This window comes from Uloborus diversus, chromosome 10 (assembly GCF_026930045.1).
Source record: "Uloborus diversus isolate 005 chromosome 10, Udiv.v.3.1, whole genome shotgun sequence".
Lineage (NCBI taxonomy): Eukaryota > Metazoa > Arthropoda > Arachnida > Araneae > Uloboridae > Uloborus > Uloborus diversus.
This window is the reverse complement of record NC_072740.1, coordinates 69,135,648-69,158,312: the sequence shown is the minus strand read 5'-3', so window position 1 is coordinate 69,158,312 and position 22,665 is coordinate 69,135,648. Positions and strand designations below refer to the sequence as shown.

Genomic DNA, 22,665 nt, shown 5'->3' with positions numbered 1-22,665 from the left:
TCTGAACTGTAATAACTATGGCCATAAAAGTAGAGTCTAAGTATAGTAAAGTTGACATGTACCACGCAATGAAACCACTTAGAGCTCCACCTGGAGCAAAAACTTGGAGTTACCGTTCTTATCTCAAATATGGTGAGAGATACACGTAACAAATCAACTACGGAGTTGTTTCAGCATCATCAATTTATTGAAAAAGTATCTTGCTCACAAAAATAACACAAATGAGATGTACAAAACTCACACATGTTTCATCGCTATGAACAAAAGCTCCGGAAAGGATGCTTAGCTATCTAGTGTACCATCCAAATGGTGAATTTCAGCACAAATACAAATCTAGAGATGAGGCTACACTTCCTGCAGCACATTTTCTAACATGACAGGTGATACACCGGCATAAGCATCCGTAAGATGAATTTAACACTACAATGTTGGTATAAGGGTTACATGCACTTTCTACTTGATACATCACTGCAGAAAAAAACCTAAAGATTTCACTTCAGGTGACGTTAGAGTCCATTTTACGCAACAATCATAATGAATGACTTGCTGCTGAAATTCATTTTGTGCTTACTGCTTTCAACATTACTGTGCAGAAGTTGTCTTCTTTTCTGAATTGATGATGTTGAATAACTTTGCAATTGACTTTTCTCTCACATCTTTCACCGTTTTCAGAATAAAACACGTTAACTCTGAATTCTTCCGCCAGTGGCGCTGTCAGCGACATTGTTGCATAGTGCAGAGCAACTTTATTATTCCTAGACTTCCTTTTTATGACTGAACTCTTGTCTTTGAGAAATTTTTATAGTGACAACGGACTTTTTCAGAAACACTGTACATTCCAATTCCATGTAATCAAAATGTAAATGCAGCATCATTTCTTTTAAATGTATAAATACTTAATTAAATGACATATTACTTGTTTTAAATCGTTTTTTACTGACCTAAATACCGCATTACTTATTCTAAAAGCAAAAATTGCACGCTTTTTATAAAACATTACTTTTTTGTACAGGAATGGGCTGCGAAGCAGATGCAACAGTTTGCTTTAGCCTTGCTTGACCATCATTTGTAATTCTGGCAATCACAGCATATCTTCCATTTCCATTGAAATGAGTAAAATAACCAGTGTAGATTCCATCATTTTCTGTAACATCAGCACCTGGAAAATGTTTAGATATTAGTTAATATTCTTATCGCAACAGGTGTGTCTCATGAGCAACCGCGTTTAAAATTTCTTTTAAAATAGATATTTTTGATAAAAGTGTCGTTTACTTCGTAGATTTTTTAAATTCATATAGTGATTCCTTATTAAACAAATAAATCAATAAAGAATTAAATAAACATAAAATAAGATTGACAAAAAACGAACAACAAACATGCTTATATTGATTGTTCAAGAAATGTCACATTATTTCTCCGCAATTTGAAAGCAAGACTCACTTTTACGAATTTATCATTCACTTTTTATGGTGTAGGTAATTCTAAAAGTGGGGGAGGGAAGAAACACAAAGAAATTATTAATTGAAATCCGATAAAAAAAACAAATAGCTCATTACAAAACCAAAAAAAAAAAAAAAATAATAATAATAATTCTGTTGTTTGTGACGAGCAGAAACCACTTTTATTTATTTGATGTTTAAATGTCTTAGTATTCATATTTTATTGCTGAAGAATTTTTTAACTAACAAACTGCCTCCTGCTTTTGAATATAAAATAGCTAGTTTTGAGAGTTTCGTGCATAATACATAAAAATATTATACTTCCTTTTACAAAAAAGGAAGTATTGTATTCGCGAAAAAATTTTCACTCAAAAAACGACCTTAATTTCTATTTTACTCACCCCCGAATGAATATTGAGGTTTTTTTTTTCGACTCGACCAGACGTGGATATGTGCCTAAGAACGTTTAGACACGCTAAATATCCGTAATGATGATTCCCGAGTTAATTACAACGAATTTTCTCGTGACGTCTGTATGTACGTATGTTTACATGTGCGTATGTATGTCGCATAACTCAAGAACGGCATGTCCTAAAAAGTTGAAATTTGGTGCGTAGACTCCTAGTGGAATCTAGTTGTGCACTTTCCCTTTTGGTTGCATTCGGGTGTTTCTAAAGGGGTCTTTTGCCCCTTTTTGGGGGGAAATCATTGTTAATTTCGATGTAAACTCAAGTTGTATTATAATTTGTCGGACACTTGGCGATATATCGCCACTCTTTTGGTCGCCAAGTTTTGTCGCCAATTTGGCGACAAATTTGGCCGTTTTTTAAAAATCTGTTTCAATTTGGTCACTGTTGGTGATATTTAGAGAGTAAACCATTGAATCACATTAAAATTGCCAGTAATAGGGGAATGACATTAAATTGGAGTTAAAGGAAGTCATGTGATGCACACATCAGCGCGTTTCCTTTATTTTATATCTTTGTTATTCAGGAATAACCATTATTTCTGAAGAAGTCATTTTGGATCATGTGGAAGGAGCTTTTAAATGTAGGTTACTCTTAAGTAAAGTTTTGTTATCTATAATGGTATAATACTGAAGCATAAACCACATTGAATTGTGGATGAAATAGTGATAGATTTCTTTTGTATCTTCAAAGGAAGGAATAGCTAAAAAATCGTGGATCACTACACTTTTATGACATTAAGTTTTGTAAAATTTGTAGACTGCATGTTTTAAATCTAAAGCAAGCAGGTATTCGGACATACAATATACAATTAGCTTACCTATACCATCGTCTCTTAATACAACATCAATTGTGGGTCCCACAGGTCGCTCAACTGTTGCAATGACTGTAGCACCAATGACAGCCAAATATCCCTTTTTCACTTCAGCATATACTTTGGCATGAGCTGGAAATTTCAACTGAATTTCGTTCAACCAAGAGCGTACACGAATTGGTTGATCTCGAATGTCTTTAGGCTCTGAAGTAACGGCAAATCCGGCCATAATAGGGTAGTCGTCTCTTCGTCGGATTATTATCTCCCATCTACCTGACTGAAAAAGAACAAATATTACTAATTGCAATTTGAGTTTCCGGCAAAATGAATAACTACCTTGTTTGCCAATTATACTCACAAATCTTCAGAAAGTTTTCTCGTAAAAATTAACTTTTTCTTAATCTTTCAATGCTCATAAAACCTCCATCCTGATTAATGATCACAAAGATGATATTTTTCAGGGTCGATTTTTTAACCTCTGCTATATTAAACCCTCACTTGCTCAGTCTGCGGAATATCAGAATTACAGTTTCTAACATTTGAAACATATTTTGGAAAACGAACTCTATATCTTTTACGTTTATTTTTTTTTAAGTTTTTGTTTTAACAAAAAATATAATTCCTTCTTCGAAACATTAAGGCTTTATGTTGTAGTAATTAACTACAACTATACTTGGAAAATTTTAAATTCAAGCATTTGTTTCCCAATATTAAAGCGCAGGAATGCAAAATAAACATAATATTGAACTGAATAACGGTTAGAGTCCTCCCTTCCCCAACATAATCTTTTGAATTTCAAAGAAATTAAGTAAATAAGTGAAACAAGTAAAGAAGTTGTTTTGTATAATTATCTAGTAGGGCAACTAATTTTAAGCTTTTCCTCAACAGTTGCTTTGTTCTTACTTTTAAATGTTGACAGTCGGAAAAATTGTAACAAAATTTGTCGAAAGAAAAAAGAACGCAAAAAAAAAAAAAAAACCATTTATAGTTTAAAAATCAAGTTATTTACAGCTTTTCCGTTGAAAAAAAAAAAGCGGGGGTGGGGGGTCGGGAGAAAAACGTATGTCCTTGAATTTAATGAATCAGTCAATCAGTTCTGAACCTTCATCAATCTTAAGATTACTTTTTAAATGTAACTCTTCCCTATTTCTTGAAAGAAGAAAATTCCGCTGCTAATGTAACAAAAAAAAAATGTTCACTGCTCTAAAAGGTCCCTTAAAATATAAAAATTCAAATTAACTCTTTCTACAGATTCTACGTCCGAACTAGTTGTCCTTATATTGTTTATTTGATGTTAGTACTCCTGTTAAATTAGGATTCGGAGAAGGTTAAAATTTCTTCATAAAGCCAAAGTTAAGCTCTAATGAATTGTTTCAAATGTAACAAAAATATTGTTGCAGTTAAAGATGAAATGTGGGAATGAGGTGTTTCGAACGAAATCTTTCTAGTAAAACGCAGTTCGTTTCGTTTGAATGGAACTCTCTCTTCAGAAAGTATTGGGTAAGACGGACAGAGCGAAAGACATTGATCCCCCATCTTATAACCCAGCTTTTCATTTTCAAATTTTCAATAATATTGCATTGTTGAGTGTATTTTGGACTTTTCTTTCTATTTCTAGCGCTATTTTCGACTGATCAAAGTTTCTCATGCTGTTTTTAATTTGTGGAAAAAAGCAAACTAATGTGAGACAAAAATCTGAGAAAAAAATTGAGCGAAATGAGAGTAACTGTCTCTGTTTGGTTAAATTGTTTCTCAAAATTTAACCAGAGGTAAGACAAATTTGTGAGGTAAAATTTTGTATAATGAGGCTAAGCATTTTATAAAATTCAACTAGTTGCCTTTTGAGATTTTTTACCCCCCTCCCCCCATTTTTACGCCTAAGACGCTTTTTTGGACTGATATGCATATTTCGTAATTGTGGCGCTACATTTTACTTCCTTCAACATAGTAAGAGAAGTATTGAGCGGAAAAATTCCCTCAAATTTTGGCCTAATTTTCCATTTTACTCATTCCCGATTAATTTTTGAGTGATGTTTTTGACCCTACCACACGTGTATATATGCGTAAGAACGTTTGGAGTACCAAAATGTCCATTTCGACCATCCCCGAGTGAATTACCAAGAGTTTTCTCGTGACGTCTGTCTGTGCGTAAGTATGTGCGTATGTTTGTACGTATCTCGTTTAGCTCAAAACGGTGTGTCGTAGAAAGCTGAAATTTGGTATGTAGACTTCTAGTAGGGTCTATTTGTGCACCTTTCTTTTAGTTGTATTCGGTTTTTCCAAAAAGGGTATGTGACACGTTTGGAAAAGATCCGACGTAAACTGTTGATTTGTATAATGAACACACACACACACACATTCATTTTTGGAAATATTGATTAAGAAAATAATAAGGATAATCTCTGTATTACAAAAAAAAAAAAAAAAAAATTAATTATAAAACATTGTACCTCTGCTTCCGGAAGAGCAACTTTTATTCTTTGGCGAGAAACATCATCGCGATTGTAGTAAGGGCTTGTAGAATCATACAGCGTTCCGGTTGGACTTCTTAGCACAATATCGCCAATCCGACTAATATGTGGCGAAGTTACTGTAAAAATGGTTTCCTTTCCAAGCTCTTTGTCAATATAGACAAACTTCGATGTTATTTCTTCGTCCAGAGTAAACATTTCATCTTTCAACTGTGAAATAAGAAATTTAAAAATAAAAAGCAATATTTTTCATTCTAAGTAGTTAACACAACCTATTTACTTTTAAATGGTCTACATTTGTGTATTTACTAAGCAATATATGTTAGACATTTTTAAACATCATTAGAAAACTAAGCCATAATGTTGTGCAACTGGTTTTGCACAGTTTTTTTTTTTTTTTTTTTAGTTTTATTTAAAAATATACGAGAGACACTTTTGCAAAAAATAAACTATTGAGCTGATACTTGTTTCTGTAGGGAAAAATATTATAATCTAACTTGCGGTATTACTCGTGCAATATGATATTTAAAGAAATAGTAAATATTGTTTTTCTGTACAAAAAATAGAAAAAAATTGAAAAAGAAACTTTATTTTCCTGATTTCCTTAATTAAAACATGTCTACAACTTTCTTTATGAGTCAATCAACTAATTAGTTTAATAATTAAAAAAATGTTAACTATATTAATAATTTTATTTCATTCATTTAAATAATTTATTGAGATCATGGACTGCAATAACGCACGCATAGAAGTTTGAGCGCAAATGTGTTGTAAGCAAATATAGAAAAAAGAAACTTACCTGAACTGGCTGTAGTTCAACATCTGCTTGTGAAGTTATGGACTCCAAAAACGCTGAATCTAAAGCAGACGCTGGTCTGCTGCCATTGTTTGAGAAAAAGTATCCTCTGCCACCTGTTACAGTAGTCATATTTTCTAATTTATGACTTGCCTCGGACCCAAAGGCAACAGCATTTACGATAACATTGTGCTGCAAGACTTTTGGAAGGATATCTTCAATGAATGGCAACACATTTTCCTCACCATCCGTTATGAGCATGATCAAGCCTCCTTCTGCTGTACCATTAGCATAAGTTAAAACCTAAAAATACGCAAAAAAATACTTTCACTAACATTTAACAGAAAAAATACTGCACATGAAAAAATTAATGCTGTAGAGTCAGGAAGGAAAATTTGGTCAATGTGGGCAGGAACAAGGAGGATAGAATCTATCTCGACCTTCTATCCTCTTTGGGCAGGAAGGGCATACATGAGCGAGAAAGGACGAACTTGCTTCGTATGCCGGAGATCGCAGGTTCCATGCCCAGCGGTGTCATGGATGTTATTTCCCTAATTTGATAAGTAAATCAATCTACCTTCACCGTAACTAAATCCTTTGTTTAATTATTTGTCGAGGCGTACTTTACGTTTTCCGATGCTTTCTGCAAAGGAATCACGTCTTGGGTTGCAGCTTTTACGTCTTCATCCGAATGGTTATGTTACTCTGAAAGTTCTTCTTCCATAGGTTCAAAATGGAAGAGATCTGGGGAATGGATGATCCCACGCTGCTCGTCTAAATGTTTGCAGAATGCCACGAGTTTTTTTGCAGCATTTGGTCTTGCACTGTCAAGCAGGAGCACAATGCTTTTAAGCAGTTGACCTGGAAGTCAATTTTTAAGCGAGTTCTCAGTGCAGTTACACCTTTTCGCCCACACACAAAAAAAAAAAAAAAATACTGCAAGCCATTCCAATTTGGAGGCCACTTGCAATTGTTTGGCACTTTTTGCCAAACTGTTTCAGAGAAACAGCGTCTAACCCATTGGTTCAAATAGTGATTTGAAAAATATCATGTTACCAGATTGTTGCAAAAACAAAGAGTAGTTAAAAGGATAGGTTGATTCAGAAGATGACAATGATGAAGCACAGAGGAGCATATATATCCCAAAACTCGCTTAAAAGATGCGGGAAAACAATTGAAAATTAGATGAAATTTGTAGATTCAGAAGTAGGTATTGGTCAGAATGGATTTACTGCATTTCCCAAATTAAGAGGAATTGTTGATCAAACAAAAATTTCAATCATCAAACTTCAATAATTGATTTTTTCATTGAGTTATGTATAATTGTGCCGTTCTGGGTTAACTTATTGTGCTTGTTATACTTTCGTAGATCAATTTAAAATGTACGCTTTGGTTGAACCACTAAAAATCTCCAGATATTAATTAAAATCTTCCTATCTCAAAATCTGTCTTCCTAGATATTTTTTCTGTTCCCTCGACACTTGAGATAGACACGTTCAACAAATGTATGTACGAAAAATGAAGTCGAATTTGTCCCCTCTTCAATCCACGTGGATTCCCCCAGTCGAGCAGTGCTTACATTTAAAGGATCTTAATTATACCCCCCCCCCACTCCTATCTTGCTTTAGGACTAAAAAGGTTCCGGAAAAAAAAAAAATCTGAAGTTTACAAGTTGAGCCAGAAAATGCCGTCTTTGAAACAGCTTGTTTTCTTTTCACGCACATTATTTTTTACGAAAGTTTAAATCTGTCATGACGGTGACTTCAGAGGGATATAAAATCCCAAGCATTTTAACTAGCTTGTCTCTCAGAGTTTCCGTTTCGAAGGAAGATATTTATAGATTCAATCATTACCTTCATCTATGTTTATCCGGTTTGAAAAGACCGAAACTATAAACGGACTAGCAGTAGTACTCCAATATTTTTTCTCTTTGTTGCAACAAATGAACTTTTTTCGATATCAAAAAGAGAAAAATAGGTCAAAACCTTGATATCAGAGATGTTATAATTCCTGATGACGTTAAATTATTGATAAATCCGAAGTTTTTGATTTTTTAAAGTTTTTTTTAGTATGATTTAATAAATTAAATCCTACAAGAAAGAAGTCAAAAATATCGGTATTTAAAGTTTTTATTCCTCAGGGACTGAATTTGAGGTTTTTTCACGTTCTCTAGAAAAGAACGTGGACAATAGTAAACTGAACCCTAATTTTTGACACGTGCGAATTCCCCTGCCCAGATCAATATTTTCTGCAAAATAAGTAAGTTTGAAAAATGTTAATTAAAAGAAAACATAACTACAGTCAAACTTGCTTATAAATAGCGCGAAGGGAATACAATGTTTGCTCGTTATAACCGAGTGTTCATAAAAAAAAGGTTGTGAAAAAAATCGTTAAAATTCATGCACTTGAAATGCATTTTATTTTTGTGCAGTAAGTACCAAAGTACCAAAGAAGTTGAGTAATTTGCACTAAGCTGTCTTATTGTGTTTTTCTTGTGTTTTTGTTTTTAAGGAAAACTCATGACCCTAAAACATCCTCATTTCCAATCCTGGCCTGGAAAAGGTATTTAATTTTTTCTGCCTCACAAAGACCATTAAGTATGGTGAAGATTAACAAGCTTCAAATTCTTCACAATAGTGTGCCGTTATCGTCTTTGTTTCCATTACTTTTTATCATCTACATTAGCTTAAATTTGAGCTAAAATATCCTTGGAAGTATATGCAAGAAGTTATATCATCGTCGTTAACTTTTATGTAATTTTCAAATGCTTCTCTACTCCACAAATTAAGGGGTCTAAGGACATTTAACCTTCAAAATTTTTGACTTTCCGGAAAAAATGTATGTTATATATATTTTGGTTCTGAACAATTTGATACTTTATTTATTACCATACACAAAATCTTTTCAAGTTATCGTAGAAATGCATAACCTCCCCCTATAGAGATTTATGTTAACAGCAGCTGATTAAGCGTCTTTTTCTCAGGTGCCGTTTTCTTCGGTTTTCTCGTTTTGCGCGCATGATATCTCAAAAAGTTTCTTATATATTTCTGTAAAACTTTTAACGTATGTTTATCTGGTTTATACTTATGACCTGAACCTAAATTTGTTTATTTTTTTAAAAAATTATTTATTTATTTTTTTGAAATTTTATAAGTAAATATCAAAAATTTCCAAAATTTTCGACAAAAATATCTTGTTTTTAAATATTAACTTTCATTTTTAGTTAAAACTTAGGTTCAGATCATAAAAATATACCAGACAAACATGCATGAAAAGTTTTACGGAAATATATAAGAAACTTTCTCAGATATCATGCGCGCAAAACGAGAGAACAAAAGAAACCGGCACCTGAGAAAAAAAAGATTAAACAGCTGCTGTTAACATAAATCTCTATGAGGAAAGTTTACGCATTTTTACGATAACTTTAAAAGTTTTTGGCGTAAGGTTATAAATAAGGCATCAAATTGTTCAGAATTAAGTTATGCATAACATATATTTTTTTCAGAAAATCAAAAATTTTGAACGTTAAAGGTCCTTAGACCCCTTAAAAACAATGGCAGTCATCCCTTTTTCTCGGGATAAGTGAGTCATCACTAACTTACAACTGACTTCGAAATGCTAAAGGAATTTTCAAAGAAAAGATTAACTCAGCTCAAAGTCAATAGAAATTTCATGAATACAAAAAATTTCTCGCTTTAAGCGGAGTTTACTCGTTAAAAGCGAGTTATACTCCCGTAGACTTAACATTGTACCAACCAAATCTTTCAGATTTTTTCGCTAAATTCGGGCTTGTTATAAGAGAGTTCGTCTGTATTGAGAAGGCCTCAAGTAACTTGTAAATCTCAGCGGTTCAGAAGTAGGCTAAATGATTTTTCAAAATGATTTTTTTTTTATTTTGTCTGTCTTGAATTGTGCACATTTTTTTAAATTCCTTGTACTTTTTTTGGTGAAAATAATTTTGAAACCCTTTATGTGGAACAGATAATTTTGAAAGGAAATTATTATTTGTTAGAAGCAAATTATGTGAAAACGTATTAGAAGTTATCGTAAGGAAAGAAAAACTGAATTTAAATTAGAGATAAATTTGATGCATAAGAGTTTTTGATGACAGATGATAAAAAACCGTGCGGCTTTATTATTGAATAGTAATTCGCGCCAAATTGTATTGATCACTGGTACTAAGCAGTTGCTTATTCAGAGCTTAAAGCAAGTTTATGTTGTATACTGCGAATTATATTTCTCCTTTATTGCATCATAAAACCCTTAAATTAACACACGTAGAACGATCGAAAAGTCCGGAGAGTAGTCACCAATGGCAGCCAAAGCATGTACTACTTAGAGTAGTGGTTCCTAAAGTGATCCACATGGACCCCCAGGGGTACAGGCCGGTCTCCTAGGGGTTCATGTAGACGGAAAAAAAATTGTGGATGCACGAGATGCAAATACGGGTTCCCTAGCCAGGATCCCATTCAAGAAAACTATCACTAAAATTCAGGCATCTTACAAGTGCTATAGTTAAGCATAATTTGTATCTATTCAATGGTTATAATAAGAATGCACAATTTTGTGAGTCAGAAAAACCAAACTCCACCAAAATAAGTTTAAAAGTGTTATTTTAAAGTTGTGAAAAATTAAATTTTTACCTTCCTCGTTTTGCGAGAAAAAAAAGCATTTTGATTATTGCATATTTTATTTGATTTTTTGTTATGCATTTAATATTCATTTGGGCCATAATATGCAATTTCTTTAACGATAGAAAGTTTGAAATGAGGACTGAGAAGATTTAAGGTTAGGGAATGGCCTAAAAAATCACGAGAAACAAAAGACTTACAAGTTGTCCACGGAATAAAAAAGTTCGGATACCCCTGAGTTCAAGTAACATCGTTTGAAATACATTCTATTACCACCCCCTCAAGATTTGGATAGTTTCATCCATGTCACGCGATTCACTACTTTGCACACATGATTTTTATTTGTTCTAAGCTAACTTTTGATTTTGAGCTAAGCTCTTCTACGACGTTAGAAACATGGATGTTTAATATTAACGCTGAAAGGGTAAATTTTTCATTGTTTTTTGGTTAAAACACCTTCAGATACTGCAGAGATGCCATGGAAGGTGTACGGTGATTCGATAGCAAGATCGCAGCTGTATACAATGTATCGGCGTTTTAAGAGGAGCGCACTGATCATAGAACACATATTAGATACCCGATGCATGTCAAGATTCTTTGTCAACGTACGCTGGTAATCAGTCTTCGTTTATTGAGATGCCTTTGTGGTGTTCTCAAGAATATGGAAACAATCTTTGCGCATGTTGTTACCTTTGAGATACCCACCTTAGTTTTGTTTCTTAGGACATGAAGTCGGAGGTTGACCAAAACTCATCTTTAGAGAAAGAACACCGGTACCCTTCGTACACCTTCAATTTTGACATTGTACGTAGGCTTTTCAAAAAATAAGATAACAAAAACTCTGGCGGGTGATTCCCTGTATGAATAAAAATCCCGTTGAAGACAATGAAGATGATCAGAGCTTTCAAACGGTACCGGTGGATGGAGCAAGGTGGCCACTAACAGGACAAAATATCAATAAGAAGATAGCTGCGTTGGAGTGAAACAATATCCGCCATTGAAATAAGAAATGTGATAAGGTTTTTGCGTTGGGAGGTCTTCTACCACCCTCGTTCCAGTCCCGACCTCGCACCAAGTGAGTTCCATCTTATTGGACCTTTAAAGAAACACTTGGAAGGTCAGCATTTCAGAACCTATGTTGCGGTTCAGCGATTCATTTTTCACGATGATTTCTTCCATGTCAGTTTCGATGGTTTGGTGCACCAATGGAACACTTGCCGCGATATTTATGGTGACTATATATTGAGAAGTAATCTACTTTAGCTTCCTTTCGATTTATACATTTTTGTTATTCCTAAATAATTTTTTTTTGCTGCATAGGCTTGTTACCATACTTTTTGAAATCATCCTCATAGAACATCGTACATCTTTCTCAGCATCGCTAAAGTCCCTGTTGGTGTTTTAACCAAACGCTATACAAAATTTATGTTATTCATTGGTCTTGACCAACTATGTTTAATAGCACAGAAGAGCAATGTCTAGTTTAACAAAATTCTCTGAGCTCACAGTCCAATCACGTGAAACTATCCAAGTTTAGAGAAGAGCTATAATGAATTTCATAGCAATTTAACTTTAATTTTAACTACATGCTGTGGCTGTCATTGGTGACCATATTTCCCGACTTATATACTGTACTAAGTATATCGTCGTGTTGCGATCTAGATCATTTTCCCTTTCAGTTATCTGGCTTCTAACTCTTCAGTTTTCTGGCTGAAAGTTTAAAAAGAAAAATTATGACCAGATTTATAAAATAATGCTAACTTTTATAGCTTCTTGCAATCCTTTTCCAATTGCTGTTCGTCCTCCATCATCTAATGAGGGTAGGCTTTTACTAAGTTCAGCTCTTGTAACACTGTCAACTTTAGTTAGATTTTGCAAAATACTTGCTTCTGTACTAAATTGAACAATCCCTAAGTATGCACCGTCAGGTATCCGATCTTCTACTAATCTTGTAGCGGCGCTGTGGAGTAGCTTCATCGGCTGCCCCTAAACAAAATTATGTTCACAATCTTCATTTAAAAGCAAAATTTTACAGAAGAAAAAATACGTTAAAAAATACTTTTAAATAAAATTTGCCATGCTATAAAAATTATATTTGAACACAATTCAGTTAAATTTAAAAAAAAAAAAGTTTCAAAAATTGGCTGATTGCAAAACTTGAATTTGTCAGACAGAAATTTAATTTCTTTACATATTTATTGAAAACTAATATTAGTATTTTTTGTAATAATAGATAAAACTTTCTATCGTTTAATTTAATCTTGTAAAACAATGACGTGGTTGGTATCCGATTAATTCATTGCTTTATAGTTAGTCATTCCTTTTATCTAAAAGTTAAAATTTTGCATAAATTTCAGTCCATCTTTTCAGACTTTTTATTCATACGAAGTACCTTAGAAAAATAACTATGAAATCGTAACATTTTAAAAGTTATATCATAATACATGAAGTAAACACCGAAAAATGTGTTACCTATGCAGTGTGAAACATGAAAAACGAATTTTTCATAAAAATTATTGTCCAAAATATTTATAGATAAAAAATAAATAAAGCAAACCAGATAAAAATAATATTCTTAAAGAATTCATTATTATTATTATTATTATTATTGTTATTATTATTTTGATTAAGATATTCTAAAAATATATAGACATAACAACAAGTAAAAAAGAATGTTAAATCTCAAAGAAATAGCAAAAAAGAAAGAAATACAAGCAATGTAGAAACAGAACTATGTTATTTAATGTTTGATGTTAATGTTTAAGAATTACTGTGTTAAAACTCCCATGCGATATTTTTCACACAATATTACTAAGTTGCTAAATGTGTTTTGTTTCGGTAATATGACTAGAATGAACTGGTAGATTCTTGATTTCTTGCAAGAAGGTGACAGCTCCACTTTTTAAAAACTTCACAGAAATTATTTAAAAAAAAAAAAAAATCCAGCTGTAAGCATTCAGTTCCTAGCATTAATTTGAATTTTGACGTCTTGAATTCAAATTATTCCCACCAGTTCTTGCAAAGCCACACTATGTACTCCACAACATACTGTCTGTCCATGACGAAAAAAGCCCCCGCCGAAATGTCTGCGCCGGTCTATTCCTATAGCAACGAGGCGTGTCTCATTTTTTCCAAGGGAAGCTCAATGATGCCAAAAAAATCCCTTCATGTTAACACTTACAGAAAATGAACGAAGTCCGTTTCTATGGCAGTAGACTGGCTCAAACTTCATGGCGGGAGCTTTTCTCGTGAAGAACAGACAGTAGTCTTCTTTTTCACAGGAAACTGGTGGAAACCATTGAAATCCCTAAACGTTGTCCTAAAATAATCTGTGATGCTTCGGAATTTTCTTACAACAAGTTTGAAAATAACGCAAAAATAGGTAATGTTTTTCTTTACTTACTCCTGAAACGTTGCCTATTATAGATTTTTTCCTATGATATCTTATAGAATATTGGCTGGAGATATTTCGTTGTTTTTCAGAATGACAAATAATGTTTTGCTACAAATGTTTTAATGTAAAACGAAAAAGTGAAGTTATCTTCTTTTTGCTCTAAAATCGAAACTCTGCACATGAGGATTATAGCATTTATTTTCCAAGTAAAAAAAAACAAAAAAAACAAAAAACAATTGGATGAAGTAAACACGTAATGCATTGGTCAGGGGTGCCCACCTCTAAGAGCAAGGGCGCACCTCCCCTAAGTATTGCAACCCCCCCTCCCAAAGCAAATGCACCCCAAAATGAGAAAAATACCCCTCAAAGCAATCCCGTAAAAATTTCAATGGCGCAATCTGCGCAATGACTCCCCCTCTCCTCACTAGGTGGGCACCCCTGCATTGTTAAGGAGCTGTGTCTATGATCCAAAATCATTGCTCACCAATGGGAAAAAAAGCTATTTGTTAACAACAAAAGAAAAAGACTAAATTGCAAGGCGAGATTTATTGGCTTAGAAAGCTCCTCCTAAATTGGTCCATAACTATGAGAATGAAATCGTTTGCATTGGAGAAGGGAAAAAAAAAACATTCATCACCCGAAATGCGAAAATAAAAGACTGCTGAGCTATTTATTCCCTTGAAAATGGATTTTATAAAATCTCTATATTTTAGATTTAAGTTAAAATATTTATATGAAAGTTTTGTGCACGGATAAAATGTTCCTTCAGTTTAAGTAATTGTACCACAATTTTTAACATATTGCTCGTTTAGAAGAAGAGTGCCACAATACGAAATGTTTAATTTTCTTCCCCCCCCCCCGTTTAAAGGGCTTCAAATGACGTTATATTCTTTGGAAAATTATGGCAGATTTATTGTTATAATATTAATCACTGGACAGCACAGCAAGTTTACTTTTCTTGCAGTAAATGTTCTAAAGAGTTAAACTTCAAACGCTTCTCCTGTATAATTTCATTTCTTTGTATTGTGGCAATTTTCCTCCAGATGAACGATACATTAATATTTCAAACGTTTCTTTCACGTATCTTTAAACACAAAATATTCACCACATGCTTTTTAAGTAGAATCTATTTTTATTGCTGCATGTAACAGCAGAACAGCTCGCCTCTTTTGCATAATACACATACGTACCCCGGCGAAGCAAATGACACAACTCATAATTTTGGAAAAACGCATTAACTCTTGATTTAAAACCAAAATGTAATGCTCTTTCCTGCTACAAAACTCGTATAAAGTTAGCTCTCATAACTGGTGCGTGGTGGCGAAAAAAGATATAATCAGCAATGCAGTGGCGTCGCTACGGGGGGGGGAGAGGGGGTGGTCCGCCCCGGGTGTCACCCGTCTGGGGTGGGGGGGGGGGGAGAGAACCCAAAGTGGGGATTGCAAGTTTTTGAAAATTATGAAGCTAAAATGCATTTTTAAGACTACAAATTAGAAAATTTTTTGGAGGAAAACCACCGCCCCCCCCCCCATGATTATTTGTCTTTTGTACATTAGCCCACTTACAATTTCGTGAAAACACAAATGAAGTTGCTTCTGAAAATTGCATAAGTTTCATGTTTACGTATTTTTTTTTTCTTTTGCATTTGTAGGGGGGAGGGGGTGACACCATAAATTACCGCCCCGGGGTGTCATCCCCGGCTAGGTTCCCCACTGAATAATGACACTTTATTGAAATTTCATAATTTAGAAGAAAAATTATTTTCGAACTTGAAGTACTCAATTTAGACAACAAAAACTAGTCAGTAAACATCACATCATAATTTTTTGCTCGTATTGTAATATTTTAAGTCAACCAATAATTGTAATATTGAATGAGTGAAAACTAAGACTATATTGCGTAAAACTTTCATTTTCTCCAATTCTGTTTTTGTGAGTTATGTCACTTTCGTTGCCGTGGTGCAATATGTATGTATAAAAACAAATAATTTTCCTCAGTTTCTTATATACTTAATTCATACTTCCAGAAACACCTTGTTCCGCGTAATAAAAAATCTTATTTTATTGTTACATACATCAATAAATAAGCCCGTATTTTGTACGTCGTATAAATATGAACGTTCCGAGAAAATAATTTTACTTAGCTTCTAACGTTCATTTATGAGAAAACAGAGAGAAACAGAGTACCTCAAAAAAAAATGTAATTTTATTATTTCTTGTATCAACAAAGTACCCCCAGGTTTTGCAGAACCATCAAACGAAATTTTCGAATGGGAAGATCAAAGTGGCTTCTCGTGACCTCCCACCGGGACGTCCCTGAAGACAAATATGTGTGTACACTAAAAACTCATTTCACACAACTTCTGAGATACTTACATTCATACTGCCAGAAACATCCAGTACCAAAACATAACGTGATGTAGGATTTGTCGGAGATTGTATAATTCGGAACAAGGTTTCCGTCAGTTCTTGGGATGCAGTATCACGCTTAACTCTGTAAAAATGAGTAAATATTGGTCTCAGTTATAAATTAACAAGTTTTAAATACGTTGGCAAATCATGACAAGATATGATTTAAACTTCACTGCGAATGCTTACGAGTTATATATCAATTAGTTTATCTCTTATGATTCTATAAAGAAAAGGAATTTTACAGAAAAATGTTCAGTACCTTTGTTGAAAATCACTGTGAGACGAAATCACATCCCATGTACTTCTGTAATTACAAATAGCATTGTGCTTTGTAGGGGCGTAAATATTGTGCTTGTGACTGGAATCGTCACAAAAGCCTTCCATCTGCAAAAAAGTTCCTGCTAATAAGTTTATACTTATACGAGTTTAAAAAATAAACCTAATAAATGATCGAGTAATAGATACATTCAAACCTGTTTTTGTGCGGTTTTTTTTTTTTTTTTTTTTTTTTGTTTTTTTTTTTTTTTTTTTTTTTTTGTGCTTTATATGAAAATTTCAATCAGATTGGGATTCAATTGACGAAATTATAATTAAAACGAGTGCGAGGTAGTATCTTCAAGTGACGACATAGGCACCCATATGGGAAGTTACTGTGATCTCCCAAAAAATTCCTCATTCGGGAATTTTTGTCCGACAACCCGGCAAAATGTATCATCACTTGGTTTACTTTGATTTCTTTTAAAGATAAGTAATTTCTAGTTATTTTGTAAGTTTTTGGGTTATTTTCTACGTGACACTTTTTTTATGAGGTCCATCCACCGCATTAAAATTTGTTTTTAAACAGTGTTGCGAAAACAACTTTTAGTAATTACTCGTGAAGTTTCGAACAAATTTTTTATGCGGTCCCTATCCACCGCACAAAAACAGGTTTGAATGTACGTGCAAAATGGGAAAACAACATAAATTAAGAAAAAAAACTGTCAAGTTTTCTTGACAACTTATGATTTATTTACGTGTTTTTTCATTTTACTCGTATTTTAGCATAAAGCATTTTTCATAACTTTCATTCAAATTATATATATCAAAATACCTGAAATTACAACATAAGAACAAGGTGACGTTAAACGTTAACAGTTCTTTGTAAGTTTCTTAAGGAAATTATTTCAAGATTGCGTTAATTTCAAATACTGAAGAAACAGTATACAGGGTGTCATAAAAAGAACTCCTCTATTTTGAAATGACCAGCAAAACCGTGTGAGATACAAAGGTGAAATAAATTGTATGTTGCACCAGCGCTCCAGAATTTTTTATACACCAGTTTTCAAAAATAATTCAAAAATTCAGAGAGCGATGTAGTTAAATGTTTTTAAATTGATGTATGACGAAGGACGACTCCCCTACTTTGAAATGGCTTAAGAGTATAACCGTGTGAGATAGAAAGGTGAAACAAGAGGTTAGTTGCACCAGCAGGTCTGGAATTTTTTATGCACTGGTTTTCAAAAATAGTTCGAAAATTGGACAACAGAGAGTGCTGTCGAGAAACCATTTATAATTGGTGAACGAAATTGTGGTTTTTGAACAGAGGTCAAATCTTATTGCCCACATTGAACCCATTGGTTAGAAATGGCTACCTTTCACAGCTGTAACATTATACAATCGAATGGTCATATTACTGCTGTGAAAAGTGGCCATATCGAGCACATTGCAATGATATTTGACCTCTGTTCAATATGCACTTATCATACACTAATTAAAAAACATTTAACTACAGCGTTCTCTGAATTTTTGAACTATTTTTGAAAACTGGTTTTCTAAAAAAGTCCAGAGCCCGGGAGTAACATAAAACTTGTTTCACCTTTCTATCTCTCACGGTTTTGCTGATATAATTTCAATATCGGAGGTTTTTTTTCAAACACCCTGCATTTAAATCTATTACTTTATTTAACTTTTGGAGACATATTTTGTGATACTTGTTGAAGCGGTATTGATTTATCATATTTTTTAAAAAATATTACTGTTATTTTATGTTACACAGAGAAAGCACATTTGTACACACTATTAAAAACAATTCTTAAAATTGTATGGTAAAAAGTACTGGCGTCTACGTTGCCAGTACATTTTCCCGTAAAATCCTATTTTACTGTAAAATTTTACAGTAAAATAAAAGCGAGAACGCTACGGTTAGTTGTGCTGAACAAAAATAAGTGCAGATGCAGTGTGATTTGAACCTAGATCTCTTTATTTAGAGACAGTTGTCTTAATCACTACTACCAAGAATGGGCAAAAGGGAATCGTTTGCTTTCTCTGGTACAATTTACTGTTAAATTTTCTCTGCACTGTGAGAACTCTATTTTTCAGAAAAGTTGCCCTAAAATGTTCCTGATAGTTTTTTTTACAGTGCAGACGCATGTGTGGTAGTTCGAGTTACGTATATTATGCGATGTTTGCTTACAAAAGAAATGATCAAGGTTCAAGAAATATAATTAAAGCATAATCTATTAAGCTTTAGTAAGAGCAAACCTAACCTGGCAGCATTATGAAGACTACACCGATCCAAATCACAGTATTACCACACTGCCAGGCTAGGTTTGCCCCAATTATTGTATGCATTCATATTATAGTTATTCATGAGAGGCGCCTTTTTTTTAAAACTTGAAATCCAATTAAAATCTTTTAAAGTAAAGCATAAAACAAATAAGACGGAGAAAATAACTATAGGAAATATAATAATGGTACAAAGTATACTTGTAATAATTAAGTTTGAGAAGGGCTAAATTTCCGATCGTGAAAGAAGGGCTAAATTCCGATCGTTGATTTAAGCATAGAGCTGAAAGAACTAGATATCCGAAGTGTCGGAGTAGATAGCACACAGAACACAGATAAATCACATGACCAGGAGCTGAAGAATCAATTTCTATATAAGAATATCCTCCGGCAGCTCTTTCTAGAGCCGATAAGCTCGAACCTGCAAAGCATAGCGGCAAGCGAGAAAAAGATTCTTGAAAAGATTTGAAAGAAGACTCTTGCGGATTCAAGTTCGTGGTGACTTCATTTGTATCTGAAAGCTGATCTATGATTTTTAAAGTAAGCACCTCGACAGCAGAGTTGAACTGCTTAATTTCCGGAGTTGCATCGTAGTGCTTTTCATATATAAAGCTTCGGAAAATATTATTATTATTAACGTGCATCGACCTTTGTCTATGTAACAATGCAGGGTGTTTCCAAATGATGGAATCGCTTTCAAAAAATCATATTTTCGAAACTACTGCAAAAGTTACAGTAAGTGATACACGACTGTAAAGAGAAGTACACTACTTTTCTTTCGAGTATAAATGACAGTGAAAAGCAAAGGGATGTAAGTGGCAAAATTAAAATTTTGGAGATAACCAGTACACATGGTAGTTGAACCACTCCTCTGTTTTGGGGCAAGAGACAGTACTAGTGGTTCTGGTAGGTGCTGCTATACAGCATGATTTAGAAAATCTTGCAATGAAAGCCTCCCTAGGACTGGAACTTTAAACACTTATTACTCAAAACTTTAAAAATGTTCTATAAAATTTCTTTGCTTCTCACTGCCCCAGATGTTCAATGTGTGAGCCTTTTGTTACACTATATTACTGTGCGGAGGTAAAGCGCAATGTATGTTTTTTTTTTTTTTCGTTTTTGTCATATGTTGCACTTATGTTTTATTGTACAATCTTGCTTATTTAATTCCCGCTGAAAATAGAGCACGAAAAAACGTGCAATTCCAACATTTATCTACAGTTAGTTCTCAAAACTGATTTCTGCAGATACTACGCCTTCCCTTCCCATGGCAGTATACAGTCTTTTCTGTAATGTAGTTTCACCCATGTGGTTTCTTTCTATGGTGTTACGACAAAGACTCTGTTTATCAACTCCCGATGCCGAAAACACTAAATTGCGACCACGGAGAGCTGGCGGATGAGAAAGAAGCGGAACATTATTGCAAGATTTGTAATAGGTAGAATCAACGAGAAAGCACCGAGTAGTAAGAGGCACGATCTCGCTGATCAGATCAATTAAAAAATAATAACAAACAACCTATTAAAAATAATACAAATGATATTTCCGCTTCAAGGTCATCTGACATCTCTCCGTAGTCAAACTTTACAAGAACGCTTAGGTGTAGCATTACGAACTGTTGACAGAGATACTCCAAAATAATAGGAACGATCTGGATTACAGATTAAATGCTGTCTTGTAACTAAAGTCTCCAACAGTGTGCATTTATGATTGAACATTTTGCGTAATGTTCTCCCATATTGTTTACTTGCGTAATTCAGCTTTATTGAAGAAAGAACTTCGTGAATTTTTCTTTACATTTTTTGCGTCACTTGTTGCAATTTGTGCAGTTTGTTAGAAAATATGATGTTTTGAAATCAGGTTCATCATTTGTGCTTAGCTTGCCCTGCATAATGTTCTTTCACGATGGCTTGTGCAAAATTCCAACTATTGTCAAAATTACTTTAAAAATATAGGTAGAATTCAAAGTGCATGCGTAAAGATCAGCATTGACGCAGAGCTCGTAAACTCGAACAAACGAAACCAACAAGGGTCTCCGCATCCTAGCGATGAAAAGATGAGTTTTTACGAGCTGTCTGTGAGCAATCTTATTGATCTTGTTGGTTTGATTCTATTTAGGTGTCCCGGGTGTTATTTCTTCCCTTTGTGTTGTAAAATTGTCTTGTTTGCAATTCGAATAAATTTCAAATCAGTGTAATGTCAATTAATGTACATTTTTGAAGAATGCATTAAACTAATGTGTATTGAATAAACGAAGGATTAAAAACAACATGAAAGGGCAAAATCTGTAAAAAAAAAATAAAAAAAATAAAAATAAAAGTGCTTTTAAACATTAAATTGCTATTTTTTGTACTGTCACAGCTAAACACCAAACCTTATAGTATAACTTGTTAATATAGAACGTGATAGGTAAGAAAGCATGGGCATAAGTTTGGTAGTTTCAAGTGTGTTAAACCTTCTTATTAATTATTATATTTTCAATGTAGAATTTGTGAAAAGAAGTCATTGCTTGGCAATTTAATGGCTTTGAATTATTTAAATCATCGAATAGTTAACTTAAAGTATAAGTCAAGATACACTTAAATTGAGTAATCTTCAAAGAAAGTCTGATGAAAGCTTTTTTTTTTTTTTTTTTTTGCCAATGAGTAACCTTTCAAATAATTTCTCTGTTAGATTACAGAGAATTCTGGGGAAACCTTGCACTTGAATTAGTGATACGTTACAATATCAGTAATATTACTATGGTATTACTTTCCAAAAGTGATGCATTACTTTGACACAGTCACATCAGTTAAACTACTCCAGAACATTGGAGTCAGCAAAGCTTCCACTTATTTTATGGAGTAAGCTCACACCAAATTTTTTAGTGTAAGTTTGCAAATTTCTGGGTTTTTACGAAATATTTCTTTGTATATGTTTTTCTCAATCCCTTGAAAGCAATGATAAGTTAATTTTGAGTTCATAGTATAGCTACATTGCAAACAGCCATCACAGGCATATTTCATTTCGGAATTTGAATATATTTAATATTAGATATTGATACATATTGTTACAACTTCTATAACGTACAAAACGTACACTGGTCACGCACTTCAAAAACGTGCACACAATTAAGAGATGGAAGGCATTTTCCTAAATATCTCGAGAAATACTGGACAAAAATTAATGAAATTTGGCATGGATAACACTTATAGTATGACAATAATGTGAGCAAAGCAAAAAGTAAAGTGTCATTTATTGGCAAGAGTTATTGTCAATAGTCGAATGTGGACTGAACTTCATGATGAAATATGGCATTGAAAGTGAGACTTGTATTGTGTGTAGCCACCTCTAGTATAGTGTGTTGTTACCTCTGACAGATAGACAGCATGCGCAACGAGTACACATGCTGTTAATAAGAGAGTTAAGGAGTGCTTGTGGAAGACTCTACCACTACAGCAGTTTTTAACTCCGGAATGGTTCTGAGTGGGGGTTGGCGTATCGCAATAGCCTTCCTAAGAGCATCCCAAGCATGTTCAATGGGGTTAAGGTTAGGGAATGGGGCTGGTTGATCCATTTGATGATTTTCCAGATACTCCTCAACCAGTACTGCTCTATGTGGTCTAGCATTATCGTCCATAAAAACGAATTCAGGGCCAACAGCACCCCTGAAAAGACGCACATAGGGTTGTAGGATCTCCTCCCTGTACCTCTGTCCA

General features: G+C 33.7%; 1 protein-coding gene across 1 annotated transcript in view; it reads right to left on the bottom strand.

The window, feature by feature from the left end:
• Positions 1–22,665, bottom strand: part of LOC129231238 (calcium-activated chloride channel regulator 1-like) — an 89,686-nt gene that overhangs the window by 6,774 nt on the left and 60,247 nt on the right. The window contains exons 5-11 of the mRNA XM_054865510.1: positions 16,683–16,807; positions 16,388–16,505; positions 12,380–12,604; positions 5,991–6,290; positions 5,171–5,401; positions 2,727–2,997; positions 1,001–1,159 (exon numbers count right to left, since the gene is read on the bottom strand). Coding sequence (XP_054721485.1) covers positions 1,001–1,159; positions 2,727–2,997; positions 5,171–5,401; positions 5,991–6,290; positions 12,380–12,604; positions 16,388–16,505; positions 16,683–16,807 — 1,429 coding nt within the window. The remainder of the gene's footprint in view (positions 1–1,000; positions 1,160–2,726; positions 2,998–5,170; positions 5,402–5,990; positions 6,291–12,379; positions 12,605–16,387; positions 16,506–16,682; positions 16,808–22,665) is intronic.